Raw genomic sequence first — 18,839 nt, forward strand, 5'->3', positions numbered from 1 at the left:
GAGAGGAGAAGAGAGGAGGAAGAGAGGAGGTAGAGGAGGAAGAGAGGAGGAAGAGAGGAGGTAGAGAGGAGGAAGTGAGGAGGTAGAGAGGAGGAAGAGAAGAGAAGAGAGGAAGGAAGAGAGGAGAAGAGAGGAGGAAGAGAGGAGAAGAGAGGAGGAAGAGTGGTGGGAGAGAGGAGGAGGAGTGGTGGGAGAGAGGAGGGAATAGAGGAGAGAATAGAGGAGGAAGAGAGGAGGAAGAGAGCAGGAAGAGAGCAGGAAGAGAGCAGGAAGAGAGCAGGAAGAGAGGAGGAAGAGAGCAGGAAGAGAGGAGGAATAGAGGAGGGAATAGAGGAGGGAATAGAGGAGGGAATAGACAAGGACGAGTGGAGGGAGAGAGGAGGAAGAGAGCAGGAAGAGAGCAGGAAGAGAGCAGGAAGAGAGGAGGAATAGAGGAGGGAATAGACAAGGAAGAGTGGTGGGAGAGAGGAGGAGCAGTTTTGGGAGAGAGAGGAAGAGAGGTGGGGGAGAGGAGGAGGAGTTTTGGGAGAGAGAGGAAGAGAGGTGGAAGAGAGGAGGAATAGAGGTGTGAATAGAGGAGGAAGAGAGGAGGCAGAGAGGAGGAAGTAAGAAGAGAATAGAGGAGGAAGAGAGGAGGCAGAGAGGAGGAAGTAAGAAGAGAATAGAGGAGGAAGAGAGGAGGCAGAGAGGAGGAAGAGAGGAGGAAGAGAGGAGGAATAGAGGAGGACGAGAGGAGGAAGAGAGGAGGAATAGAGGAGGAATAGAGGAGGAAGAGAGGAGGAAGAGAGGTGGAAGAGAGGAGGAATAGAGGAGGACGAGAGGAGGACGAGAGGAGGACGAGAGGAGGAAGAGAGGAGGACGAGAGGAGGAAGAGAGGAGGACGAGAGGAAGAGAGGAGGAAGAGAGGAGGAATAGAGGAGGAAGAGAGGAGGAATAGAGGAGGAAGAGAGGAGGAATAGAGGAGGAAGAGAGGAGGAATAGAGGAGGAAGAGAGGAGGAAGAGAGGAGGAAGAGAGGAGGAAGAGAGGAGGAATAGAGGAGGAATAGAGGAGGAAGAGAGGAGGAATAGAGGAGGAATAGAGGAGGAAGAGAGGAGGAATAGAGGAGGAATAGAGGAGGAAGAGAGGAGGAATAGAGGAGGAAGAGAGGAGGAATAGAGGAGGAATAGGGGAGAGAATAGAGGAAGAGAGGAGGAAGAGAGGAGGAATAGAGGAGGAAGAGAGGAGGAATAGAGGAGGAAGAGAGGAGGAAGAGAGGAGGAATAGAGGAGGAAGAGAGGGAGGAATAGAGGAGGAAGAGAGGAGGAATAGAGGTGGAAGAGAGGAGGAAGAGAGGAGGAAGAGAGGAGGAATAGAGGAGGAAGAGAGGAGGAAGAGAGGAGGAAGAGAAGAGGAATAGAGGAGGAAGAGAGGAGGAATAGAGGAGGAAGAGAGGAGGAAGAGAGGAGGAATAGAGGAGGAAGAGAGGAGGAATAGGGGAGAGAATAGAGGAGGAAGAGAGGAGGAAGAGAGGAGGAATAGGGGAGAGAATAGAGGAGGAAGAGAGGAGGAAGAGAGGAGGAATAGAGGAGGGAATAGAGGAGGAAGAGAGGAGGAAGAGAGGAGGAATAGGGGAGAGAATAGAGGAGGAAGAGAGGAGGAAGAGGGGAGGAATAGAGGAGGAAGAGAGGAGGAATAGAGGAGGAAGAGAGGAGGAATAGGGGAGAGAATAGAGGAGGAAGAGAGGAGGAAGAGAGGAGGAATAGGGGAGAGAATAGAGGAGGAAGAGAGGAGGAAGAGAGGAGGAATAGAGGAGGGAATAGAGGAGGAAGAGAGGAGGAAGAGAGGATGAATAGGGGAGAGAATAGAGGAGGAAGAGAGGAGGAAGAGAGGAGGAATAGAGGAGGAATAGGGGAGAGAATAGAGGAGGAAGAGAGGAGGAAGAGAGGAGGAATAGAGGAGGGAATAGAGGAGGAAGAGAGGAGGAAGAGAGGAGGAAGAGAGGAGGAAGAGAGGAGGAAGAGAGGAGGAATAGGGGAGAGAATAGAGGAGGAAGAGAGGAGGAAGAGAGGAGGAATAGAGGAGGGAATAGAGGAGGAAGAGCGCACCAGGTGGTGCTAAAGGCTAGGTAAGTAGTGGGAAGGCATGTAAGGTCGGAGACGGGACTCTTTTACTTTCTTTGCTTTGGTTCCGTCCAGACCCCCTTTTCCCCACATTACCTGTGTTGAGGAAGAATAAATTCCCCTGTAAACTGTATTGTGTTTCTCTGCCTCTGTCGTCCTTCCACCTACGATCACATACTGTTTCACTCCACGGGGAGTTGAGATGTAGCAGGGTGTCGCGTTTCCCTCCTCCAAGGAGTTGAGATGTAGCAGGGTGTCGCGTTTCCCTCCTCCAAGGAGTTGAGATGTAGCAGGGTGTCACGTTTCCCTCCTCCAAGGAGTTGAGATGTAGCAGGGTGTCGCGTTTCCCTCCTCCAAGGAGTTGAGATGTAGCAGGGTGTCGCGTTTCCCTCCTCCAAGGAGTTGAGATGTAGCAGGGTGTCGCGTTTCCCTCCTCCAAGGAGTTGAGATGTAGCAGGGTGTCGCGTTTCCCTCCTCCAAGGAGTTGAGATGTAGCAGGGTGTCGCGTTTCCCTCCTCCAAGAGCCGTATGTAACAACACCATTTTGTGTTGCTGTTTTGGTTCTGTACTCCATCACTTTGGATTTTAAAGGATACAAACTGTGAGGTTAAACTGTGAGGTTAAAGTGCAGCCTGTCAGCTTTCATTTGAGTGTCTTGTTGTCTATATCAGGTGAACTGTTAAGAAATTACAGCACTTTTTTTGTATAAATTCACTCATAGGTGTATTAAAGTAGTCAAAAGTGTAGTATTTGGTCCCATATTCATGGCGCATAATGATTACATCAAGCTTGTGGCTGCTGTTTGTTTTGGTTGTGTTTCAGATATTAGCGCCTCTGTAAGTTTCTCACTCATCCTTACTCACGATTCATTCAGGATTATTCATTAAAACAGACTTGATTTACAATAACAGTGACTCCAAACGACATCATTTATTGTGTCACAGGGGGTCACTGCAGTGTCTCCAGTGCTGCTTGCATGGACGTTTAGTCTCTAGACGTTTGGTTTCTGACGACACGTTACTGTGGAAATACAATCTAGCAATTTAGCTGTGTACAATAAGACATGATTTCCAACGTAAACAACAAAGCTCATCTCAGAAAGCTGATTTACAAGCCATATTGAAGACAGAAGACAGAGCATATTGTCAGTGTGGGGTTGGAGCAGAGCTTCCTGATTACGTTGGTCTGCTTCCCAAACTGCACCCTATTCCCTATGTAGTGCACTATTTATGACCAGAGCCCTTATGGGGTAGTAGAGAAGAGGTTACCGTTTGGGACGCAGACATTCATTGTTGTTAGTGCATCTAGAGCAGAACGTCCCTATTACAGTGCTTCATAATGTCTCACTCTAAAGGTCACACTATGGTCACACTAAGGTCATACTAAGGACACACTAAGGACACACTAAGGTCACACGAAGGTCACACTAAGGTCATACTAAGGTCACACGAAGGTCACTTCTTACTCTTCTAGCCTGAATGTAAAAGTTTTTTTTTTTAAAGCATGACTTTCGTTCTTAGTTAAAAGCTTGATACGTTACTAATCTAAGTTGAGTTAAAATCATGACGTTTTGCTCCGTTTTAATGGACTGCATCAGAAGGACCAGAAAAGCTGTGGACAGACTCACCTTTGTTATGATTTAAGAAATAATAATGTTATACACAAATGAGATAAACAAAGCGTCATGTTTATAACTGTGAGCAGTGAGTTGTGATATTAGCGCCTCTGTAAGTTTCTCACTCATCCTTACTCACGATTCATTCAGGATTATTCATTAAAACAGACTTGATTTACAATAACAGTGACTCCAAAATGCCATCATTTATAACTGTGAGCAGTGAGTTGTGCCTTTTCGTTCCCGAACACTCATCTTCTTTATCTGGTTGCACCTCGTCTCACGTTGTTCAAGCACCTTCTACTCCTCGCCGCTTGCCAGGATGCCAACAAACTGAAACCCTGACCTCATCCCTGGTTATGGGTAGAAGGTCGTCGGTTCAACTCCCGCAACTCCCTCCACATGGCGAATTGCCTGGAATTGCGGTGTGAAACGATGTCCATCTTCTATAGGCTCAGGGACGTCAGTAGACTGCACCTTCTTGACCTGACGAATCATCACGCCGGATAACACTTGCCCAATACACTGTGGGAAGGATATTACAAAACTACATTACCCATAACGCAGTATGGCTGGAATTCAATCAAACATGGGAGGACGGGTAAATCAATGACAAAAGGAGTTAAATTGAGTTTGGTTGAATATTTGTTATTGTTTTCTTCCGTCAAAGGAGAGGAGGACCAAAATGCAGCGTGGTTATTTTTGATTCATCTTTAATAAAAGATAAACCCAAACAATACAAAACAAGAAACCGTAACGTGAAAACCTAAACAGCCTTATCTGGTGCAAACAAACACAGAGACAGGAACAATCACCCACCAAACACTCAAAGAATATGGCTGCCTAAATATGGTTCCCAATCAGAGACAACGATAAACCTGCCTCTGATTGAGAACCACTTCAGGCAGCCATAGACTTTTCTAGATAACCCCACTATACCACAATCCCAATACCTACAAAAAACCCAAGACAAAACACACCACATAATAACCCCATGTCACACCCTGGCCTGACCAAAATAATAAAGAAACCACTAAATACTAAGACCAGGGCGTGACAGTTATGTATAATGTATTAGCAAAATGATTACATATGATTCCTTACAGCATACAAACCGAATCCAAGGAAGAATCCAAGTACGGACTTAAACGCAGAGTCGAAGTTCTCCAAGATGAGAGGACCACAGGGCTGAGAGGAGAGACACATACATTGATATTTACATTCATTGATCCATTAGATATTGATATTTACATTCATTGGTCCATTAGATATTGATATTTACATTCATTGGTCCATTAGATATTGATATTTACATTCATTGGTCCATTAGATATTGGTATTTACATTCATTGGTCCATTAGATATTGATATTTACATTCATTGGTCCATTAGATATTGGTATTTACATTCATTGGTCCATTAGATATTGATATTTACATTCATTGGTCCATTAGATATTGGTATTTACATTCATTGGTCCATTAGATATTGATATTTACATTCATTGGTCCATTAGATATTGATATTTACATTCATTGGTCCATTAGATATTGGTATTTACATTCATTGGTCCATTAGATATTGGTATTTACATTCATTGGTCCATTAGATATTGGTATTTACATTCATTGGTCCATTAGATATTGGTATTTACATTCATTGGTCCATTAGATATTGATATTTACATTCATTGGTCCATTAGATATTGATATTTACATTCATTGGTCCATTAGATATTGGTATTTACATTCATTGGTCCATTAGATATTGGTATTTACATTCATTGGTCCATTAGATATTGATATTTACATTCATTGGTCCATTAGATATTGGTATTTACATTCATTGGTCCATTAGATATTGGTATTTACATTCATTGGTCCATTAGATATTGATATTTACATTCATTGGTCCATTAGATATTGATATTTACATTCATTGGTCCATGACATATACAGTAAAAGGAGGGCTCTAGTCTAGAAGGATATCACTTTGTTTTGGTATAGACATTGCCACATTGCTTCCACCATTTAAAAGTAGTCAACTGGGTGGGGATTTTGATGGGTCGAGAGTGATACATTCATTGGTCTGCTGGGGCGGCAGCGTAGCCTAGTGGTTAGAGCGTTGGACTAGTAACCGGAAGGTTGCGAGTTCAAACCCCCGAGCTGACAAGGTACAAATCTGTCGTTCTGCCCCTGAACAGGCAGTTAACCCACTGTTCCCAGGCCGTCATTGAAAATAAGAATGTGTTCTTAACTGACTGGTTAAATAAAGGTTAAAAAATGATAAGAGAGCATTGCTTTCATCAAATTGTGTTGCATGTGGTTTGTAAAACAAAGACCAAGGTAATATCCAGGAGCCAAGACCAAGATGTATACCAGGACATTGGTCCCAATGGGTCTATGGGACCCATAGACTCAAGACCCAGTGTGAGTTGAGACAATGACAAGGTGGTTCTTTATGTGGTCTTGAGTGGTTGGAAGACCAAGATCAATCGATCAAGAGGTCATGGGCCCTCTCTTCAATTGTAAGAAACTCAAGTAGAGTTAGCTTGTGTACAGTAGACTAGGGTACAGTACAGCACAGTACAGTAGACTAGGGTACAGTACAGTAGAGGGTACAGTAGAGTAGAGTAGAGTATAGTACAGTGCAGTAGACTAGAGTAGAGTACTGTAGAGTAGAGTGCTGTAGAGTGCTGTAGAGTGCTGTAGAGTAGAGTAGAGTAGAGTAGAGTAGAGTAGAGTAGGGTACAGTAGAGTACAGTATAGTAGAGTACAGTATAGTACAGTGCAGTAGACTAGGGTACAGTAGAGTAGGGTACAGTAGAGTAGAGTACAGTAGAGTAGAGTACAGAAGAGTCCAGTAGAGTAGAGTACAGTAGAGTACAGTAGAGTAGAGTAGAGTATAGTACAGTACATTAGAGTACAGTAGAGTAGAGTAGAGTACAGTAGAGTAGAGTGCAGTAGAGTATAGTACAGTAGAGTACAGTAGAGTAGAGTACTGTAGAGTAGAGTGCTGTAGAGTAAGGTAGAGTAGAGTACAGTAGAGTAGAGTACAGTAGAGTAGAGTAGAGTAAAGTAGAGTAAAGTAGAGTAGAGTACAGTAGAGTAGAGTACAGTAAAGTAGAGTAGAGTACAGTAGAGTAGAGTACAGTACAGTAGAGTACAGTACAGTAGAGTAGAGTACAGTAGAGTAGAGCACAGTACAGTACAGTAGAGTAGAATAGAGTACAGTAGAGTAGAGTACAGTAGAGTACAGAAGAGTACAGTAGAATACAGTAGAGTACAGTGGAGTACAGTAGAGTAGAGTGGAGTACAGTAGAGTAGAGTAGGGTACAGTAGAGTAGAGGAGGGTGCAGTAGGGTATAGTAGAGTAGGGTACAGTAGAATAGAGTACAGTACAGTACAGTACAGTACAGTAGAGTAGAGTAGAGTGGAGTACAGTAGAGTAGAGTAGAGTACAGTAGAGTAGAGTAGGGTACAGTAGGGTATAGTAGAGTAGGGTACAGTAGAATAGAGTAGAGTACAGTAGAGTAGAGTACAGTAGTGCACAGTAGAGTACAGTACAGTAGAGTACAGTAGAGTACAGTACAGTAGAGTAGAGTAGAGTACAGTAGAGTAGAGTCGAGTACAGTAGAGTAGAGTAGGGTACAATAGAGTACAGTAGAGTAGAGTAGAGTAGAGTAGAGTAGAGTACAGTAGAGTACAGTAGAGTAGAGTAGAGTACAGTAGAGTATAGTACAGTACAGTAGGGTACAGTATAGTACAGTATAGTACAGTAGAGTACAGTAGAGTAGAGTACAGTACAGTAGAGTATAGTACAGTACAGTACAGTAGGGTAGAGTAGAGTACAGTAGAGTAGAGTACAGTAGAGTAGAGTGCAGTAGAGTATAGTAGAGTAGAGTACAGTAGAGTAGAGTACAGTAGAGTAGAGTACAGCAGAGTGGAGTAAAGTAGAGTACAGTAGAGTACAGTAGAATAGAGTACAGTAGGGTAGAGTATAGTACAGTAGAGTACAGTAGAGTAGAGTACAGTAGAGTAGAGTGCAGTAGAGTAAAGTAGAGTAAAGTAGAGTAGAGTACAGTAGAGTAGAGTAGAGTAAAGTAGAGTAAAGTAGAGTAGAGTACAGTAGAGTAGAGTACAGTAGAGTAGAGTATAGTAGAGTAGAGTAGGGTACAGTAGAGTACAGTACAGTAGAGTACAGTATAGTAGAGTACAGTAGAGTACAGTATAGTACAGTAGAGTACAGTACAGTAGAGTACAGTAGGGTACAGTAGAGTACAGAAGAGTACAGTACAGTAGAGTACAGTAGAGTACAGTAGAGTAGAGTACAGTGGAGTACAGTAGAGTAGAGTAGAGTAGAGTAGAATACAGTAGAGTAGAGTAGAGTACAGTAGAGTAGAGTACAGTAGAGTAGAGTAGAGTAGAGTATAGTAGAGTAGCGTAGAGTACAGTACAGTAGAGTAGAGTACAGTAGAGTACAGTAGAGTGCAGTAGAGGACAATAGAGTACAGTAGAGTAGAGTGCAGTAGAGTACAGTAGAGTAGAGTAGAGTACAGTAGAGTAGAGTACAGTACAGTACAGTAGGGTACAGTTGAGTAGGGTACAGTAGAGTAGGGTAGGGTGGTGTAGGGTTCAGTAGGGTAGAGTAGAGTAGAGTAGATTACAGTAGAGTAGAGTACAGTAGAGTAGAGTACAGTAGAGTGCAGTACAGTACAGTAGAGTACAGTAGAGTACAGTAAAGTAGAGTACAGTAAAGTAGAGTACAGTAAAGTAGGGTACAGTAGAGTAAGGTAGGGTGGTGTAGGGTTCAGTAGGGTAGAGTAGAGTAGAGTACAGTAGAGTACAGTAGAGTACAGTACAGTAGAGTACAGTAGAGTAGGGCTCAGTAGGGTAGGGTTCAGTAGAGTAGGGTACAGTAGAGTAGGGTTCAGTAGAGTAGGGTTCAGTAGAGTAGGGTTCAGTAGAGTAGGGTAGGGTGGTGTAGGGTTCAGTAGAGTACAGTAGAGTAGAGTACAGTACAGTAGAGTAGAGTACAGTAGAGTACAGTAGAGTGCAGTAGAGTACAGTAGAGTAGAGTACAGTACAGTACAGTAGGGTAAAGTTGAGTAGGGTACAGTAGAGTACAGTAGAGTAGAGTACAGTAGAGTAGGGTACAGTAGAGTATTGTACAGTAGAGTAGGGCTCAGTAGGGTAGGGTTCAGTAGAGTAGGGTTCAGTAGAGTAGGGTACAGTAGAGTAGGGTTCAGTAGAGTAGGGTTCAGTAGAGTAGGGTAGGGTGGTGTAGGGTTCAGTAGAGTAGGGTTCAGTAGAGTAGGGTTCAGTAGAGTAGGGTAGGGTGGTGTAGGGTTCAGTAGAGTAGGGTTCAGTAGAGTAGGGTTCAGTACAGTAGGGTACAGTAGAGTAGGGTGCAGTAGAGTAGGGTTCAGTAGAGTAGGGTACAGTAGAGTAGGGTACAGTAAAGTAGGGTACAGTAGAGTAGGGTTCAGTAGAGTAGGGTTCAGTGTAGTAGGGTACAGTAGGGTAGGGTGGTGTAGGGTTCAGTACAGTAGGGTACAGTAGAGTAGGGTACAGTAGAGTAGGGTACAGTAAAGTAGGGTACATTACAGTAGGGTACAGTAGAGTAGGGTACAGTAGAGTAGGGTACAGTAAAGTAGGGTACAGTACAGTAGGGTTCAGTAGAGTAGGGTTCAGTGTAGTAGGGTACAGTACAGTAGGGTTCAGTACAGTAGGGTACAGTAGAGTAGGGTACAGTAGAGTAGGGTACAGTAGAGTAGGGTACAGTAGAGTAGGGTTCAGTAGAGTAGGGTTCAGTGTAGTAGGGTACAGTAGGGTAGGGTGGTGTAGGGTTCAGTACAGTAGGGTACAGTAGGGTAGGGTTCAGTACAGTAGGCTACAGTAGGGTAGGGTTCAGTACAGTAGGCTACAGTAGGGTAGGGTGGTGTAGGGTTCAGTAGAGTAGGGTACAGTAGGGTAGGGTTCAGTAGGGTAGGGTGGTGTAGGGTTCAGTGTAGTAGGGTACAATAGGGTTCAGTAGAGTAGGGTTCAGTGTAGTAGGGTACAGTAGGGTAGGGTGGTGTAGGGTTCAGTACAGTAGGGTACAGTAGAGTAGGGTTCAGTACAGTAGGGTAGGGTGGTGTAGGGTTCAGTAGGGTAGAGTAGAGTAGATTACAGTAGAGTAGAGTACAGTAGAGTGCAGTACAGTACAGTAGAGTACAGTAGAGTACAGTAGAGTACAGTAAAGTAGAGTACAGTAAAGTAGAGTACAGTAAAGTAGGGTACAGTAGAGTAAGGTAGGGTGGTGTAGGGTTCAGTAGGGTAGAGTAGAGTAGAGTACAGTAGAGTACAGTAGAGTAGAGTACAGTAGAGTGCAGTAGAGTACAGTAGAGTAGAGTAGAGTACAGTAGAGTAGAGTACAGTACAGTACAGTAGGGTACAGTTGAGTAGGGTACAGTAGAGTACAGTAGAGTAGAGTAGAGTAGAGTAGGGTACAGTAGAGTAGGGCTCAGTAGGGTAGGGTTCAGTAGAGTAGGGTACAGTAGAGTAGGGTTCAGTAGAGTAGGGTTCAGTAGAGTAGGGTAGGGTGGTGTAGGGTTCAGTAGAGTAGGGTAGGGTGGTGTAGGGTTCAGTAGGGTAGAGTAGAGTAGAGTAGAGTACAGTAGAGTACAGTAGAGTAGAGTAAAGTACAGTAGAGTACAGTACAGTAGAGTACAGTAGAGTGCAGTAGAGTAGAGTACAGTACAGTAGAGTAGAGTACAGTAGAGTACAGTAGAGTGCAGTAGAGTACAGTAGAGTAGAGTACAGTAGAGTACAGTACAGTACAGTACAGTAGGGTAAAGTTGAGTAGGGTACAGTAGAGTACAGTACAGTAGAGTAAAGTTGAGTAGGGTACAGTAGAGTACAGTAGAGTAGAGTACAGTAGAGTAGGGTACAGTAGAGTATTGTACAGTAGAGTAGGGCTCAGTAGGGTAGGGTTCAGTAGAGTAGGGTTCAGTAGAGTAGGGTACAGTAGAGTAGGGTTCAGTAGAGTAGGGTTCAGTAGAGTAGGGTAGGGTGGTGTAGGGTTCAGTAGAGTAGGGTTCAGTAGAGTAGGGTTCAGTAGAGTAGGGTAGGGTGGTGTAGGGTTCAGTAGAGTAGGGTTCAGTAGAGTAGGGTTCAGTACAGTAGGGTACAGTAGAGTAGGGTACAGTAGAGTAGGGTTCAGTAGAGTAGGGTACAGTAGAGTAGGGTACAGTAAAGTAGGGTACAGTAGAGTAGGGTTCAGTAGAGTAGGGTTCAGTGTAGTAGGGTACAGTAGGGTAGGGTGGTGTAGGGTTCAGTACAGTAGGGTACAGTAGAGTAGGGTACAGTAGAGTAGGGTACAGTAGAGTAGGGTACAGTAAAGTAGGGTACAGTAGAGTAGGGTACAGTAGAGTAGGGTACAGTAAAGTAGGGTACAGTACAGTAGGGTTCAGTAGAGTAGGGTTCAGTGTAGTAGGGTACAGTACAGTAGGGTACAGTAGAGTAGGGTACAGTAGAGTAGGGTACAGTAGAGTAGGGTACAGTAAAGTAGGGTACAGTAGGGTAGGGTGGTGTAGGGTTCAGTACAGTAGGGTACAGTAGGGTAGGGTTCAGTACAGTAGGCTACAGTAGGGTAGGGTTCAGTACAGTAGGCTACAGTAGGGTAGGGTGGTGTAGGGTTCAGTAGAGTAGGGTACAGTAGGGTAGGGTTCAGTAGGGTAGGGTGGTGTAGGGTTCAGTGTAGTAGGGTACAGTAGGGTTCAGTAGAGTAGGGTACAGTAGGGTAGGGTTCAGTAGGGTAGGGTGGTGTAGGGTTCAGTAGAGTAGGGTTCAGTGTAGTAGGGTACAGGAGGGTAGGGTTCAGTACAGTAGGGTTCAGTACAGTAGGGTACAGTAGGGTAGGGTGGTGTAGGGTTCAGTAGAGTAGGGTACAGTAGGGTAGGGTTCAGTACAGTAGGGTACAGTAGGGTAGGGTGGTGTAGGGTTCAGTACAGTAGAGAATGATTCCTCTAAATGTAGCGTGTTTTAGAAGTAATATACAGTGCATTCGGAAAGTATTCAAAGAAAAAATTGATTCAATTGTTATTTTGTCTCATCAATCTACACACATTACAACATAACGACAACGCAAAAAAAAGTTTTTTGAAATGTTAGCAAATTTATATAAAAAAATAAACCCCCGAAATATCACTTTTACATAAGTATTCAGACCCTTTACTGAAGACTTTATTGAAGAACCTTTGGCAGTGATTACAGCCTCGAGTCTTCTTGGGTAAGACTTGGTACACCTGTATTTGGGGAGTTCCTCTCATTCTTCTCTGAAGATCCTCTCATGCTCTGTGGAGAGCATTGCTGCACAGCTATTTTCAGGTTTCTCCAAAGATGTTCAATCGGGTTCAATTCCAATCTCTGGCTGGGCCACTCAAGGACATTCAGAGACTTGTCCCAAAGCCACTCCTGCGTTGTCTTGACTGTGTGCTGAGGGCCATTGTCCTGTTGGAAGGTGAACCTTCGCCCCAGTCTGAGGTCCTGAGCGCCCTGGAGAAGGTTTTCATCAAGAATCTCGCTGTGCTTTGCTCCGTTCATCTTTCCCTCGATCCTGACTAATCTCTCAGACTCTATCTCTGAAAAACATCCCCACAGCATGATGCTCTCACCATCATGCTTCACTGTAGGAATAGTGCCAGTTTTCATCAAGATGTGACACTTGGCATTCAGGCCAAAGAGTTTAATCTTGGTTTCATCAGACCAGATAATCTTGTTTCTCATGGTCTGAGAATCCTTTAACTTCCAGGAGGACAACCATCTCTGCAGCACTCCTCCAAGCAGGCTGACATATGCCTTTTACTGAGGAGTGGCTTCCGTCTGGCCATTGTACCATAATGGCCTGATTGGTGGAGTGCTGCAGAGATGGTTGTCCTTCTGGAAGGTTCTCCCATCTCCACAGAGGAACTCTGGAGCTCTGTCACCTCCCTGACCAAGGCCCTTCTCCCCAAGTTGCTCAGTAATGCCGGCTAGGAAGAGTCTTGGTGGTTTCAAACCTCTTCCATTTAAGAATGATATAGTCCACTGTGTTCTTGGGGGCTTCAATGCTGCAGAAATATTTTGCTACCCCTCCCCAGATATGTGCCTCGACACAATCCTGAGCTCTACGGACAATTCCTTTGACATCATGGCTTGGTTTTTTCTCTGACATGCACTGTCAACTGTGGGACCTTAAATAGACAGGTGTGTGCCTTTCCAAATCATGACCAATCAGTTGAAATTACCACAGATGGACTCCAATCAAGTTGAAGAAACATCTCAAGGATGATCAATGGGCTCCTGAGTGGTGCAGCGGTCTAAGGCACTGCATCTCAGTGCTAGAAGTGTCACTACAGACCCTGGTTTGATTCCAGGCTGTATCACAACCGGCTGTGATTGGGAGCCCATAGGGCGGGCCCAACGTCGTACTGGTTTGAGTTTGGCCGTGGTAGGCTGTCATTGTAAATAAGAATTTGTTCTTAAACTGACTTGCCTTGTTAAAAAAAGGTTAAATAAAAAAAATGGAAACAGGATGCACCTGAGCTCAATATCGAGTCTCATAGCGAAGGATCTGAATGCTTATGTAAATAAGGTATTTCTGTTGGTTTTATTTTTAATACATTTGCCAAAATTTCTACAAACCTGTTTTCACTTTGTCATTATGGGGTATTGTGTGTAGATTAACGAGTAAATTGTTATTTTTTATTTAAATCCATTTTAAAATAAGGCTTTAATGTAACATAACGTGGAAAAAAGGGAAAGGTTCTGAATACTCCCGAATGCGTTGCATGGTGGTGTTTTGGCTGACAATAAGAAGCATTACCTCTCTGTAGATCCACATCATTTCAGATTTGTCAGATCTTCCCTGAAGTAACAATGAACGCAAGGAAAAGAAAGTTTCAAAATAACATTATTGGATTCAAATGTCTTTGACATACAGTAGCAGTCAATAGTGTGGACACACCTACTCATTCCAGGGTTTCTCTTTATTTTGACTATTTTCTACATTGTAGAATAATAGTGAAGACATCAACACTATGAAATAACACATATGGAATCATGTTGTAACCAAAATAGTGTTAAACAAATCAAAATATATTTGAGAGATTCTTCAAAGTAGACACCCTTTGCCTTGATGACAGCTTTGCACACTCTTTGCATTCCCTTGACCAACTTCATGAGGTAGTCACCTGGGAATACATTTCAATTAACAGGTGCCTTGATAAAAGATCATTTGTGGAATGTCTTTCCTTCTTAATGCTTTGAGCCAATCAGTCGTGTTGTGACAAGGTAGGGGTGGTATAGAGAAGATTGTCCTATTTGGTAAAAGACCAAGTCCATATTATGCTCAAATAAGCAAAGAGAAACGACAGCCCATCAATAGTTTAAGACATGAAGGTCAGTCAACCCGGAAAATGTCAAGAAATTTTTTCATGCGCAGTCGCAAAAACCATCAAGAGCTATGATGAAACTGGCTCTCATGAGGACCGCCACAGGAAAAGAAGACCCAGAGTTACCTCTGCTGCAGAGGATAAGTTCAGTAGAGTTACCAGTCTCAGAAACTGCAGCCCAAATAAATGTTTCACAATGTTCTAGTAACAGACACATATCAACTGTTCAGAGGAAACTGTGTGAATCAGGCCTTCATGGTCGAATTGCTGCAAAGAAACCACTACTAAAGGACACCAATAATAAGAAGAGATTTGCTTGGGCCAAGAAACACGAGCAATGGACAATAGACTGGTGGAAATCTGTCCTTTGGTCTGAGTTCAAATTTGAGATTTTTGGCTCCAACCGCTGTGTCTGTGAGATGCAGAGTAGGTGAATGGATGATATCGGCATGTGTAGTTCCCACCGTGAAGCATGGAGGAGGTGGTGTGATGGTTTGGGGGTGCTTTGCTGGTGACACTGTTGGTGATTTATTTAGAACTCAAAGCACACTTAACCAGCATGGCTACCACAACATTCTGCAGCGATACGCCATCCCATCTGGTTTCCGCTTGTTATTCAACAGGACAATGACCCAAAACACCTCCAGGCTGTGTAAGGGATATTTAACCAAGAAGGAGAGTGATAGAGTGCGGCATCAGATGACCTGGCCTCCACTATCACCCAACCTCAACCCAATTGAGATGGTTTGGGATGAGTTTGTGTTAGGAATTTTATGAATAATGACTAAACAATATCTACATTTAAATAGAACTATAACTAATTAAACTCTACCCTGTTTTACAATATCTGATTAATAATGGTAGGCCCTAAGAAAGAGGTTACGTAGCATGGATAAGGGGTCAATGGAAATGATAACCATTGTGGAAGGATGTATTGTGTATGTCTAAAGTAAGCAAAGAAGATCATTAACCTATGCTTGAACCGACTCAACTATAACTCTGTGGCGATCAAATAAGACAGCGAGAGCCTCTCCAGGTTTTCCGTATCTGGAACTGTCTGCTAAGTAGTGATACACTATGGTGAGACTTCTGGAGTTCATCCAGATATAGTGTGTGTCATGTGTGTGCGCTAGAAGGTTGGAATGAACTTTTGAACCTGCTTTGTCCTGGTCGAGAGGAGGAGATTCATTTTATAACCTATGACGTCATATTTGATATATAAACTGTTGTACAGGGTTCTATGAGCAGCGCGCTCCGAGAATAAATACTATTGGCTAATTTTGATAGACTGGTGTCTGTCTATTTCATGCAAATAAGGATCTTACAAATTCTTAGAAACAGACAGAATCATTTTAATTGAATTGGTTAATGAACACATATAGGAATTGTTCAATTCCTTTGACAGTTGGACAGCAGAGTGAAGGACAACCAGCCAACAAGTGCTCAGCATATGTGGGAACTCCTTCAAGACTTTTGCAAAAGCATTCCAAGTGAAGCTGGTTGAGAGAATGCCAAGAGTGTGTAAAGCTGTCATCAAGGCAACGGGTGGCTGCTTTGAAGAATCTAAAATCTATTTAGATTTGTTGAACACTTTTTTTGGTTACTACATGATTCCATATGTGTTATTTCATAGTCTTTATGTCTTCACAATGTAGAAAATAGTAAAAATAAAGAAAAACCCTTGAATGAGTAGGTGTGTCCAAACTTTTGACTTGTAAATTGTAAATTGTTTTTATTATAAGTAGCATTCCTCGTAATTGAATTAGTTGGTTGCCGGGAGTTATTCCTGCTCAAATCACAGTTAGGATTAAAAACTCCTAGCGCCATTTAAAACAGCTGACGTTTGTTTTTTTTACTTACCCAGTTGCCGCCATCTTTAGTCATTTGAACCTCCATACATTGGGATGGGTCTGACTTGAAACTAGAACATTGACAGGTCTCTGGAATATTGCTTTCCCAGTCTCTGTAACTCATTATTCCACAACACTTACCCTGCAACAGCAAACACAGTTGTCAGTGAACACGAGGTGAGAAACAATGAACACAAGGTGAGAAACAGTGAACACAAGGTTAGAAACGGTGAACACAAGGTTAGAAACAGTGAACACAAGATGAACACGAGGTTAGAGACAGTGAACACAAGATGAACACGAGGTGAGAAACAGTGAGAAATGTACATTGCTAGTCTTACAAATTGATCATGACAGATTAAGACTTCTTTATGAATTAGGTTGCAAAATTCAGGTAATTTTTTTTTAAATTCACAGGTTTTCCAGAAATCCTGTCTGGAAGATTCCCAGATTACCAAGGGAATGTAACAGTATAACTTTAATCCGTCCCCTCGCCACTACCCGGGCGCGAACCAGGGACCCTCTGCACACAGACAACAGTCACCCACGAAGCATCGTTACCCATCGCTCCACAAAAGCCACAGCCCTTGCAGAGCCGCGGGGAACCACTACTTCAAAGTCTCAGAGCAGGTGATGTCACCGATTGAAACGCTATTTAGCGCTCACCACCGCTAACTAAGCTAGCCGTTTCACATCCGTTACACATGGAATCCAGAATCCTGCATCCAGGATTTATGGAAAACCTGGGAATTTTTGAAATTTTGCCACGTATTTATGAATATGAATAATTGTGGACAATATGTAGACTTCCACAGTACTTGTACTTGTAGAGCCATGATAGTTTGTCGCTGCTCTGCATCAGCCATCATTTCTGATGTAATTGCAGGGAGGTTTTCTTTAATCAGTTGCATGGCCTTAAATAACAAGGGAAAAAAATACAAATTTTGAGAGGATTCATCAATTTAAGATGCTTTTATATTTAATTTAAAGTGTTAATTAAGCCACAAAGTAAATGTACAAAATATAAACTGTGAAATAATAATAAATAATAGCAATAGCTTGTGTCTAGAGAACTTTCAAACCCTTCTGTATAACAGCTTAGTTTAAGATAAACAGTGTTAGTGATATATCGGCATAAAATCAATGCATTTTTTAAAAAGAATAATGCAATAGACTTTTAAATATCTAAAGAAAAGTTTACCTCAGGCATTGAACGAGCCACTTTACATCCCAAAATAAGAAAAAGGATTGATCCAAAGCCTATTATTCCAAGGAACTGAAAACAAAATACACATTTTCGGGCAAAAACAAACAATTAGTAAATCATAAACAATCACACAGTTTTGTTTAATACATTTCTTTAAAATGTTATTATATATTTTTTTGAATTACATTTTAAAAAATGTTACCATGCAACCATATCATTGTCTCTTGCAGGAAAAGTTAGATTTTGTATTATATAAACACTATGGTCAAGAAAGGCTAATAATGTGATGTTTTTAAAACTGTTTTGTATTGAGTCAATGAGATTCAAGTATTCACCAATCTCAGTATCACAATGTTCTCTCGGTATGCACCATATGCTCCAAGTAGAGAGAGCAGCACAGAAACAACTGCAGTCGATATAATCCATGTCAAGCCAATTGACTCTCCTTGGTCATGCTGGAAAACAGGATCACAAGCATTGTCATTGGGGGGGGGGGGGTGAGACTTAAATTGTACAGTTGTTGTTTGTGTTGTTAATTAGTTGGATAATTTCACCTCTGTATTATGTGGTGCTGCGATCATTCCCAAAACCAATAGGACACACCCTGCAATCTGAAACACCATGAAAACCGGGTCATTCCCAAAACCAATAGGACACACCCTGCAATCTAAAACACCATGAAAACCGGGTCATTCCCAAAACCAATAGGACACACCCTGCAATCTAAAACACCATGAAAACCGGGTCACAATTTACAATACAATATATTAATACATCAAGAAAAGTTAGAAACATACACAATGAAAGTAGTCAAACAACAGAACTAATTTATAATAAATAAAAAATAAAGAGGTTAAAAGACACACAGGCAGAAAAATGTATGAATAAACCAACAACAGGTACAGTTAATGAACAATAAAATGTAGGAGGTTATCTCATCTTAATATTGCTTACCCCTAACAACATGTTGAATCCAAAGAACAGCTGTTTCAGACATCTGTTGACCTGTGCCATTGTGAACAGAATCAAAGAGCAAAACAAGCTGTTAAAAATGATGTTGGGCACACAGAGTATCTACTTGGTTGCTTATCTAGACCCTTATTCTCAAATCAGACTGTTTCAACGGCACGCACTGCTTTAATTATACCACTGCTTGTGGGGAGGGCGGTCTTTCATCTGCGTATCTACCGTAAATGACGTTAAAACAGGCAGGTTTTCTGACAGGAACGTCCTGTCACGGTCGTTTACATGATGTTTAGCAGAGCATGACCGGATTTGGTCAAGATGGTTGTCGATGGGGAAAGTGACAAACTCGTCGTCCCTTGTTGGTACGTTTTCTCTAAATCTAAATCGTAAAAACATTTAGCTATCTTCAAGACAGTTTATTCAGTAGCTGAATAGATCTTCACTACATGACCATGAAAGTGACAAACTGACACATATCCATATATGTCATAAATAACTTTATGTCAAAGGAAGTGCTGTACTGCACTTGTACTGCACTGAATGGTTCTCCGCAGCTAGCTTGGCAGCCATGACATGCTAAGCTAAAATGATCAGGCGTTTCTAAGGGAACCAGCTCTCATATAAAGGGGGACGGAAACACTAGGATTTAGAACGCCTGATAACCGGAACTGTAAATCGCCGTATTG

At 42.5% G+C, this 18,839-nt stretch overlaps 1 protein-coding gene across 1 annotated transcript; it reads right to left on the reverse strand.

Moving 5' to 3' along the window:
- Positions 1-3,006: 3,006 nt before the first annotated feature.
- Positions 3,007-18,303, reverse strand: LOC116366458 (CD9 antigen-like). Its single transcript, XM_031818555.1, has 9 exons — positions 18,142-18,303; positions 17,742-17,798; positions 17,523-17,642; positions 17,182-17,256; positions 16,799-16,894; positions 15,991-16,122; positions 13,563-13,604; positions 4,821-4,904; positions 3,007-4,241 (listed from the first exon to the last, which is right to left on the reverse strand). Exons 1-9 carry the CDS (start codon positions 18,199-18,201, stop codon positions 4,074-4,076), a joined length of 834 nt encoding a protein of 277 aa, XP_031674415.1. The 5' UTR covers positions 18,202-18,303; the 3' UTR covers positions 3,007-4,073.
- Positions 18,304-18,839: the final 536 nt, after the last annotated feature.

Source organism: Oncorhynchus kisutch, unplaced genomic scaffold (assembly GCF_002021735.2).
Source record: "Oncorhynchus kisutch isolate 150728-3 unplaced genomic scaffold, Okis_V2 scaffold1480, whole genome shotgun sequence".
Classification (NCBI taxonomy): domain Eukaryota; kingdom Metazoa; phylum Chordata; class Actinopteri; order Salmoniformes; family Salmonidae; genus Oncorhynchus; species Oncorhynchus kisutch.

Coding starts and splice junctions, on each gene's coding strand:
- LOC116366458 (XM_031818555.1), bottom strand. CDS start 18,201: ATGGCACAGGTCAACAGATGTCTGAAACAGCTGTTCTTTGGATTCAAC. Junction 17,643..17,741: donor CAGCACCACATAATACAGAG/GTGAAATTATCC, acceptor CCTGTTTTCCAG/CATGACCAAGGAGAGTCAAT. Junction 4,905..13,562: donor TGATGTGGATCTACAGAGAG/GTAATGCTTCTT, acceptor CTCTCCTCTCAG/CCCTGTGGTCCTCTCATCTT.